General features: G+C 35.3%; 1 protein-coding gene across 1 annotated transcript; it reads left to right on the top strand.

Annotated features, from left to right (window-relative positions):
- The first annotated feature begins 1,501 nt into the window (after positions 1-1,501).
- LOC107772533 (protein NAR1-like) lies at positions 1,502-9,688 on the top strand. The gene is made up of 11 exons (XM_075246253.1): positions 1,502-1,800; positions 2,146-2,234; positions 4,606-4,759; positions 4,994-5,180; positions 5,270-5,396; positions 5,800-5,956; positions 6,138-6,187; positions 6,269-6,440; positions 8,368-8,494; positions 8,596-8,687; positions 9,115-9,688. Exons 1-11 carry the CDS (start codon positions 1,687-1,689, stop codon positions 9,265-9,267), a joined length of 1,422 nt encoding a protein of 473 aa, XP_075102354.1. The 5' UTR covers positions 1,502-1,686; the 3' UTR covers positions 9,268-9,688.
- The last annotated feature ends 1,407 nt before the right edge of the window (positions 9,689-11,095 follow it).

The raw sequence follows: 11,095 nt of genomic DNA, 5'->3' as shown, positions 1-11,095 counted from the left end.
CGTTGAAAACATATAAATGGGGCAACAAACAAAATTTGCCGAAGTATGAAGGTGAATTAGATTAGTTTGGAATCAAAATTCATTATCGATGATATACGATATTAAGAAATTAGGCAAAAAAGAATTTTTTTCAATGGGTATAGTTGGAATTCGTTGAAAACATATAGATGAGACGTTTTACATATGCCTCAGCGACGTGTAAGCCCCATAAGTATTTAATTTTTAATATTTTATAAAATAATATAATTACAGTAAATATTTATAAACATGTAAAATTGCATAAAAAATAAATAAAACTATAAATATGTGATATATATATATATATATATATATATATATATATATATATATATATATATATATATATGTGTGTGTGTGTGTGTGTGTGTGTGTGTGTGTGTGTGTGTGTGTGTGTGTGTGTGTGTGTGTGTGTGTGTGTGTGTGTGTGTGTGTGTGTGTGTGTGTGTGTGTGTGTGTGTGTGTGTGTGTGTGTGTGTGAGTTTTCAATTCAAACCACCCCAAAGCTCCACCAAATCATCCCAAAATCGAAATTAAAACTATTTAAGATGTACCCAATATATTTTAATAGTATTCACTCAAAAAAAAGTAAAAAAAATGACTTTTTTTGCTACATATAGCTAATTGCCTAATATTAGTAGTATTTGGCTAATATTAATTATTAGTTATGTATTAACCAATTTTTTGTAATAAGTTACTATGGACGGACATAACTAGTAGTTTCCCAACAAACTGCAAAGAACTTTGCAAATGAAGAATTGAAGATTAAAAACCCAATAGAGAAGATTATAAATTGGTTTGTATAAAGTAATTATTGTTCGAAAAATAATTCAACATTGTTAATTAAGCACAAAAAGTTGTAGGGGTTAATTGGTAAGAACAAAAAAGGAATTGTATGCAGAGCTGATACTGCTTGCGTATATGGGAGCTATCTCGTTGTTTATTACTTATGGTTTTTATTTCTTATAGTTGTCATAATAAAAAATACTCTATCCGTTCACTTTTACTTATCCATTATTGACTTTATACACCCCTTAAAAAATAATAAATAAAGTGTATAATTTATCATGATACCCATATTAATTGGTGTATAGTCTTAATGGATTTGAAAAATAATTTAGAATGAGTAATTAATGCTAAGGTCAAAAGAGGAAGAATAAATTATTTTTCTCTTGATATGCGAAAAGTGACAAATAAAAATGAAAATTTATTTTTAGAATATTTGACAACTAAAAGTGAGAAATTTTACTATATGAGTCACATAACCAACATTTCTTATGTGAGTTTAGTTTATTTCTTGACGGGTGTACTCATGTTCCTACTTAATTATTTTAAAGCATAAGCTAAAAAAGGCAATATTTAGGTCTAATTTTTTTTCTAATTTCTTTCTTCTTTTCTTTTTATTGTCCATTAGTTAAGCCTCTAATTAAAAAAAAAAATTCAAATTTATTTGGCATAAAATAAAAAGTATCAGCCATGGAAAAACAATAGGCCGCCATTTGGAAAAGGCAGAAAGGAACAGGCCGCCACCATTTTCAATAGCCTTATAAGAAGAAGGATCTCCCGTTTGGGCCATAGCTTGACAAGTATTACTCTTCCAAATTGATAGCAGCGTCTGCTTCTCTCTCCACCTTCTCCAATTTTCCATTTGCAATAGGAGTTTTAGGGATGTCTGAGAAATTCTCAGCGACACTAAGGATAGGGGATTTGAATGATTACATAGCTCCCTCCCAGGGCTGCGTCGTTTCCCTCAATGCTAATTCTACTCCTAGGATCCCCCAGGTATATCTTTTTTACTACTTCTTTTTAAGGTTAGGGTTTTATTTGAAATACCCTTGTCCATGTAATTTTTGTTTTCATTGTGGGCGAAATAGATCAGCCTCTCTTAGGCATGGATTTTGTGTTCATTGCTGATTTGAATTTAGACTTGTAGGAATTTGGTGTAAAGAGAACACCTTTATGCTATTAAAAAAAGTATTTTAAGCAAGGGTGGAAGTGAGAACTGACTTATAGGAGTATTTCTTAGGGTTGCCAATTGGTTTGAAGAACAGCTAGCTGCTCCTACTTAATATTATTAGACTATTGCTGCTATAACTAATGTTGAGTTAATGCTCTTTTCTTCATCAGAATGTGGGAAAATCAGCTGGAGCACTGAGCAAACCAGTAGTACAAAATGAACCCGTCAAAATTTCTCTCAAAGATTGCTTGGCTTGCAGGTATTAACTTATCTCTTTTTGGATATACTGTTCTAGGCAACCATGCCCTGAATTGAAAAGTTGACTCAGTAATATGGGGATAACCTTAACATGACTGTGTTTATGTTTAAAAAAAGATCATAACAGGTCAGCAAAGAAAAAGAAGCTGTGTCATATTAGCTACGTCATATTATAATATGGGCTGACTTAATCTCTCTTTTAACCTTAGTTTCTGCTTGATGCCTTTTTTAACGTATCAACTTACTTCATCAAAAAAAGAGTTGGAGATGAATGTAATTGGTAAAAGGTCATTTTTGTCATTCTCGTAATCTCTTATACATTGTATTTCTAATACGTCTACCACGTTGAGTTTTATTAAAAGAATACGTCAATTGCAGATATCTAATACAGAGATTATTCAAGGTTTAGAAGTAGCAAACAAACAAGAATAATTTCCAATTACACATTCAAGCAAATGAGCCCTAGCCAAAGTTCAAAAGCGAAAGCGCAAAAAGAGCGCCGAAGTCTATTGGAGCTTTTAGCACAAAACACAACTAAAGTTGTTTCTAGTGAAGAAAAGCGCCAGTGAAGAAAATATAAAAATGGAATGAAATGCAAGAAAATGTTACTATAAACACAAACAATAATTATGTGGACAAAGGAATGAAAAATCAATACTTAAGCTGTATATATGCAGTTAAAATCATGTCAATCAAGTTCAAACTTCGAAGTATTTTAAATGTCTGATTTAGAATAGAAGACGTACAGAAGGCTGATGCTAGGTATTTTACTTGGAGGTTAAGGGATCGAGTCCCACTTAGTACCTTCTTTCCTTATCAAAAATAGAAGATGTAGTCTTAGGTTTTCAGTACCCAGATTTCTTATACTAAATTTCTAATTTCTTATTCTTAATCATGAAAGTTTAACCACAGTGTTTTCTTAACAACTAAAGTGTATCATTTTGTCAGCTATATTGATTGTCTAGTGTTGTGCTATTAAAGACAGCCCATAGTGAAAATGACCACACCTTAGCACCTTGACGCCTACCGTAAAGAGCCAATTAAGTGAAAGGGAAGTGCACAACTTGAGCTTCACCAAGCTTGAGGACTTAAGCGCGCTTTAAGCTATCCTTTAACAAAACTGCCTCTTAACTGTAAATCAACTATGACGATTCAAATAGCTTGAATTTTTTCATTGTTTTGGCAATAAGGAATTTTGGGCTATATTTCTATGTTAAGGCTCAGGTGCCGGTCTTGTTCTTTTCCTTCAAAAGGTAAGATAACTTTATAAATAAACCAGCACAAAGATCGTGCTGTAGCCACTGTACAATATCAGCAGAGGAGCAAAAAACAAAAGCACCCCGCTAAACCTGTAAAGACTTTAGAACCTGTAAAACTATTTCAGCCTCATTTACATGTTCTATTCTAACCAAAAGCAAAACAAAAAAGTATTGGCCTTTATCTTTTGAATGGAGCTAGCAGAGTCTTCAAAACATCTTCTGTTTCTCTCACTCCAAATAGTCCACCATATGCACGCTGGTATAATATTCCACCATAGTAGCTTTCTCTTCCTGACTCCCTTTCTGTACCAGCACTTCAACTAGTCACCTGTTGTCCTTGACATGACCTACTCCAAACCAATCATATCCATGAAGAGCTGCCAAGTTGGGTGGTAACTTGGCACTGCAATAATAAGTGACAGGTATTGTCTGTTTCTCTTCTACAGAGAAAACATTTGGTAGTCAAAACAATACCTCTCTTTTGTAGATTCTCATGTGTGAGACAAGCTTCAGTAAATACTATCCATGTGAAACAAGCAACCTTAGTTGGAGCTCTGGACTTCCAAATTTGTTTCCATGGGGAAGGCTTTTCAGGATTATCCACCTTTTGTTAGATCTTTATAGCAACAATTTACTGAAACTCCATTGCTTCTTGGCTTCCATATAAGGCTATCATCAGTGTTGGATGGCTGCTGATTTGTATTCAGAAGGTTGAAAAATTCAGCAACCCTGTGTACTTCCCAATCATTGAAATTTCTTCTAAATGATGTTCCAAACGTCATCAATTCTGTTTTCTGCTAAAGAAAAGTATTTTTTGCTGCCAGAATAAACATATCGGGTAAAAGGTCCCTCAAAGGTCTGTGACCAGCCCAGTTATACGGTGCTGGTCTTGTTGCAGTCAGTCCAGTCTATAAGTTACTCAGAAAAATGCTTCATTACATTTAAAAAAAAAAGAAGAGAAGTTACTCAGAAAACTGTTACTTGATAGATATTAATTTTATTTAATTTTACTTTGTGTTTGAATTTTGTTGCTTGAGCTATTAAAAGCAAATGCCAATCTCTCTATAAAAGATTTAACAATGATGAGCAACTAAGCTTGATCCCTGATTGCAGCGGGTGCATTACATCAGCAGAAACAGTCATGCTTGAGAAGCAGAGCTTAGATGAGTTCCTTTCCAATTTGGAAAAGGGGAGAACTGTTATTGTCTCTGTATCTCCCCAGTCTAGGGCCTCTCTCGCTGTTCAATATGGACTTTCTTCACTTCAGGTAGGTTTTGGTATTTTCATATTTGTAGTTTCACTTTTTGCTGTATATCTTCTCACCTGATATGACTGCTGTAATTCGTACTTCCATCTTTTTTTCTTGGTAAAATGCCTTTTTTTGAGGGGTGCGGGTCCGTGGTATTTGATGCTTTTCAGCAAAGTAAAAAAAACAACAACAAGTATTGCAAAGCATTTGCTTTTGGTTGAAATAAATACGAGCTTGCACTTCTTATGTCAGGTCTTCAGGAAGCTCACAACTTTATTTAAGTCTCTGGGTGTGAAAGCTATATTTGATACCAGCTGCAGTAGAGACTTGACCCTAATAGAATCTTGTAACGAGTTCATGGTGCGATATAAACAACCCCGAAGTACAGGTAATGGGGAGTCAAAGCCACCTTTGCCTATGATATCTTCCGCATGTCCAGGTAATGGCTTCATTTACTTTGGTGTTTGTCTTAATTTCTTGCTTGAGATTCTACGATATGTTCTAATTCTACTGGTGTTGAAATTGCAGGTTGGATATGCTACGCTGAGAAGACCCTTGGGTCTTACATTCTTCCATACATTTCTTCAGTCAAGAGCCCCCAACAAACTATCGGAGCAGTCGTTAAGAATTATTTATGTCAAAAGCTAAGTGTAAGGTAGCTTGTTGTCATCTTTGTCTTTTAAGCATTGTGCATCATATGTAAACTGTAATTTTTATTTTTGTGTTGTTGAACTGTAATGCTTGGACTTTACGTGTCTACCTCAAAAAGAAGAATCAGTCATAAGTTGCTGTATTGCAAATATGCACTAAGCAATCAACTTTTGCTGCCTGTTGTGCTTCCCATCCATTTTATGCATCCTACAGAAAGTTTTCAGAGAAATCATTTCTTTCTCATTTACAGTGAAAATCAGTGCTGACAGATTGATATTTCAGGATATATGATATTGCATGTTAGTTGGTGAAAAGTTAAAGTTTTTATAATGTTCCTTAAATCGAGCTGTTAGTTGTTGGACCTGATCGCAGTCAATTGGTGCTTGATAGATTTGCTTTTTGTACAGACCAGAGGATATATATCATGTTACGGTAATGCCATGTTATGACAAGAAGCTCGAGGCTGCTCGTGAGGACTTTGTGTTTCAAGTGGATACAGATAGTGAAAAAATTACGGAGGTTGATTCAGTTCTGACAACAGGAGAGGTTTTGGATTTGATACAGGTAAAGAAAGTTTTCTGCTTCTCAGTATTACTTTCTCTCAGAGCAAAAATGTGAGAGAGCTTGCATTTAGAGTACTTACAGTTATTCTCCTTTCTATCTTCTGTTTCACTCTTTTTAGGTTTTGTTCTTTAAAAAGGGCACTATGTTGTTTACTCATAGTCAAACTCTCTCTTTGATGTAGTTAAAAGCAGTTAATTTTCAATCCTTGGAAGAGTCACCCTTAGATAAGTTGTAAGCACTTTTATACACCTTCCATTTATTTCATTTGTTAATGCAAATCCTTACAATTGAGTGTTTATATGCTCTCTAAAGGTTTGCCAATATCGATGAGGAGGGCCATCTTTATGGGGTTCACGGAAGCTCTGGAGGATATGCAGATACCATTTATCGTCATGCCGCTAAAGTTCTTTTAAATCAGGAAGTTAAAGGCCCTATAGCATTCAAGACTATAAGGAACTCTGATTTCCAAGAAGTGAGCCTAGAAGTAAGTTTGCTTCAGTTTTCTCTTAGGAACATGATTTTATAGAATGCTGTGAAGACGCCCATATAGTGTTCTATTAAACTAAGTGCCTGTAGGCTGGCACTGCAATATCTTCTTGATTTTGGTTCAATTATGATTTATTTATTAGGATCTTCCAATAATAATGGGCCTACCCCAATTAAGTTCTCCCTAACCAAATGGAATGCTTTAAATTCAAATCGATGAACACCCAAGTAAGAATCTAGCTATTCCTAGCTTGATTCTATTAATTGAGTTATATAAACCTTTATAAAACTCAATTCCTTGATCGTCCCAACTTGCATCTGGTGGACAATTTGGAAAGAGAGAAATCAGAGATGTTTTGAAGATAACGGAAGTCCCATTCAGAAGCTGAAGTTGTCTAGTTCTCTTTTATTTTTAGTGTAAACAGGAGTACTTACAAGAAGCTGAATCTATTTATGAGATTCTAGATTACTTATCATAGTTTAAGGGCTAGGAAATCAGGCTTCAATTCTCCTTGCAATTATATAGGACTACACTACTTTGTGTAATCTCTGTTTAATAGATATACTAATATGTTACAATCCCCCCCCCCCCCCCCAAAAAAAAAAAAGAAAAAAAAAAGAAAAAGAAAAACCTTGATACTTGATTCTTACCTAGTCCTGGTTCCATCTTCCCAAATAAGAACTAAGAAAATTAGGGCTTAATCTAGTGCTGACCACCATTAAATTGACAAATAAAGCATGGAACCAGTTAAATAATCATAACCCAAGCATATAGTGACAAGCAATTAATAACCCATTAACTTGCAAACTTAGGTCTACAACCCAAGCAGTGAATTAGCAACTCATGCTAGAAATGAAAGTAAAAGCAATTAAAAGGTAAGAATTTATAATAATAATGAAAATTAAGTTGAATGACTCAAACTCCTGAGGAATTTCCAAAAGTTGCTTGAATCCTTGCTAAGAATAGTAGAAAGATCCTATTGAATGCTTTCCAGCAGCAAAAGTTCCTACATATTCTTTCTATCTACTATACTGCTTAAAAAAACTCGGTATCTACTATTTATACTAGTCTAATTAATTTACAAATCATTTCTACAATACCCCTAAGGCCCTAATAATACTGCTAATTCAGCTACCAACGAAATAAAAGCGCTGACAGCGCTTTTGAATCCCAGATTTGAACTTCAGGAGCCTCCAGTTTTGCTGCCAACAAAATAGATTCGCTGCAGCGCTTTGCCGTTGCTGCTGAAACTTCGAAGAATTACCAGATTGAACCCAATTCCACCGCCTGCGGCTTCCATCTGCTGCAATGGAATTTTCCTGCTGCAAAAACTTCAGAATCCTATCAAACTGTCACAATTCTGCTGCCAGCGGAATCAAAACGCTGACAGTGGTTCTTCAGATTAGCTTGCATTTGAACTCTTTTTGAATCCTTTTGCTATCTTTTCTTCCTATTCAAAGATTTCCAAAATCTTTTAACTCTGCAACCAACGAAAATCAGGTGAGATTATACTATTGTATGCTATCAAAAGATGACGACAACAACAATAACAACAACAAACCTAATATAGTCCCACAAGTGGGGTCTGGGGAGGGTAGAGTGTACGCAGACCTTACCCCTGCCTTTAAAAAGGCAGAGAGGCTGTTTCCGGTAGACCCTCGGTGCAGAAAGGAAAAAGGGGAGGGGCATGCTATCAAAAGATGCAAAACTTTAAATAAAAGCTAGTGAAAAGTTTGTAAAATCCCAACTTATCCGTGGAAGTAGAGCTTCCGCACCACCCCGCGTATCCAATGTCTTCAAGTTGAACCATATATATGTAGTTGAAAGTTCTTTTTTAAACGTATATTTATTATAAGTTCGTAGCAATTGCCACAAAAGAGTAGTCGGCCATTGACAACCCACTGACGAGATTTCTATAACACAGGTGAATGATAAATCGGTCCTGAAATTTGCATTATGTTATGGTTTCCGAAACCTGCAGAATGTTGTTAGGAAAGTGAAAATGGGAAAGTGTGACTACCATTTCTTGGAGATCATGGCATGCCCTTCAGGTCAGATTCTAGATCTTTCTATTTTGTGAATAACAACTCTGAACCTCCTTGCATCAATGTTAACAGTTAGTTGTCTTTAATTGCCTCCCTCTTGATTATAGGATGCTTAAATGGTGGTGGACAAATAAAGCCACAGCCTGGGCAGTCAGGTAAAGAGTTGATTCGGCTGTTGGAGACGGCTTATGTAGAAGATGTAAGTGACATGGTGCAATTGGATTTTTTTGTTTGTATAACCAATTATGATTGGCAGAGTTTGTCATACTACACCATCTTGGACTCTAGAAATCTCCACTCCAGCTTGAAGTCTTTGCGTATAATTTGTGCCAAGTCAAACATGAAAATATTCATGTTTGAGATGCTGAAATCTTTTGTTCTGATTTGTGTCTGTCTCCCCATCTGTGGCTTTTTTCTGTTATAAAGAGCTGCTGCTTGTTTTGGCTTTTATATTTCCGTGTTACGAGATGAGGAAGTTTATGAGAATGTTCATCTAAGTAGATTCTAATGAAAGAAAGGTCTACTCTTTAGAAGTTGCAAAGCCATGATTGACATGAGATCTCTTTGTTTTCTTTACACTAAACTTTCTGATCTTTTGAAACTGAATGCTCTTTGTTAATGTTCAGGTTGTCGTTGCTGATCCTTTCAACAATCCCATCATAAAAGGCCTATACAATGAGTGGCTTGAACAGCCTGGTTCAGAGAAAGCAAAGAGGTACTTGCATACTGAATATCATCCTGTAGTGAAAAGTATCACTTCACAGTTGCATAACTGGTGAGAAATGCAAAGTATCATCTGGAGAGGGTTTTGATATTACACTGCATTGATTCAAAGTGCTCGCAATCTATGTTCAGAGGGCATGCAAAACAATTTTGGTCCTGAACGTGTTCACCCCATACTGTAAATATGATGTGTTTGTACTTGTGAATTACACAATAGTTTAGGTTGCAATGCTAACACATATGCCCCATCTAGATTGGAAGTTGTACTGTACGTGTCTTATCCCATAAGCTATCAAGCTTATTAAGTTGACACACTTCATTTGTATCCATTAGGAGAGCGGCAACTTTTTGATGCCAATGGTAAATAATATCACCAGTATAAGTGTAGTCCTATTTGTATTCATAGGCTGCCTTTCTTTGGTCTGCTTTAAATCATCGCTCAAACAAGCACATACATGTTAATGTCTTTTTGGGGCACCTACTCTTGGTTAATTTTAAGCTAGACAATATGACCATTTCATTTTGAGGTTTTCCCATTTTCATTAAGCATATTCGAAAGTTAAATCATGATGCAAACTCAGATGTTTCTTTTTAAAGGCAAAGTGGCACTCATCTTGAAATTCGTGGGGAGTCTCAAAAACTTCTGACATACGGGTCTGAAATTGGGCTTGCAAAAGCTTAGCTTCAGACCTGTATGTTTGAAGCTTGCATATAGTTTGTGTAGTTCAAATTTTAGACATTTAGGTTTGAAGTAAAGTTTGGCAATCCACAACTTTGGACTTGTGTGTCTGAAATTTGAACTACCAAACCTAACTTCAGACCAAGATTTGAAGTTAGTCCTCTGCGGCGAGATTTTCATTTATCACTAGCAACTTCTTTGTAAGCTGTAATAGTAATATACTGCAGTCGGTAGAAATTTTGTTTAGTAACAATTTTGTATAGTTCTTGGATGCCCATATCCACTTCTGATACTTGGAACATGCTTGAGAGTATCAAGTCTAGAGTTCGAAAGAAGTCCAAACGTAGCAATCATTCTCATTGTACATCAGAAAGATCTATAAATAGTAAAAAAGACTGCATAACTATAACACCATGAGCTTTGTAGCAGCAGTTGTGGGACGGCTAGCAAGAAGAGGAGGATTAAACATCATTTTGTCTGAAGTTTGCAGCGCTACAGGAATGTTTGAGGGTGATCACTCTTGCGAATTTGGAACAGAACAAATTAAAAGATCAAGTGTAAAGTTTTTTGACTTCAAAGTTACATTTCACAGATGAAATATGAATATCTTTGAGAGTTTAAAGTTAAATTTTTATAATATTTTATATCATAAAAACAAATTGAAATATGACTTTTTGGATAATTTTTATCTATAACAACCAAAGCTCCATTATCGAATATTAACCAATTTATGAAAAATATTTGTTGCAAGAACACTTAATAAAGAAAAGAAGAGAACTACTTTCTATCTTCATTTCAAAAACTGATTTTGGATCAAAGATTAAACTTTTAATTGCTTCTTTCACCAGCATGGCATAAGTTGATTCTTCCGAGGAACCAGAAGCACAACACTGAACCGAGGCGGATGCAGAAAAAGAAATGTCTCTAAAGAATAAAACCAAAGCAAAAAAGAAAAGAAGGTAGTAGCTGGTGAGTCCCTTCCAGAGCCGAAGTTCAAAAAGAACAAAGAAAAAAGAAAAAAATAGGCTTCATTAAAAGGGATGTGGTGGGATGAATGGAAGTTCGAGCCCCGAGAATGGAGAAATTCTTGGTAGGGAGCACTTCTCCCTTGAACAGGTGTTACAAGACACAAATATGAATTAGTTGGGCTAGTGGGTACCGGCTATCAGATGGTTATACCAAAAAAATATGGCATGCTTTTTTTT

This window comes from Nicotiana tabacum, chromosome 23, assembly GCF_000715075.1.
Source record: "Nicotiana tabacum cultivar K326 chromosome 23, ASM71507v2, whole genome shotgun sequence".
Lineage (NCBI taxonomy): Eukaryota > Viridiplantae > Streptophyta > Magnoliopsida > Solanales > Solanaceae > Nicotiana > Nicotiana tabacum.
Note: the sequence above shows the minus strand (reverse complement) of the source record. Positions and strands in the feature narration are given on the sequence as shown.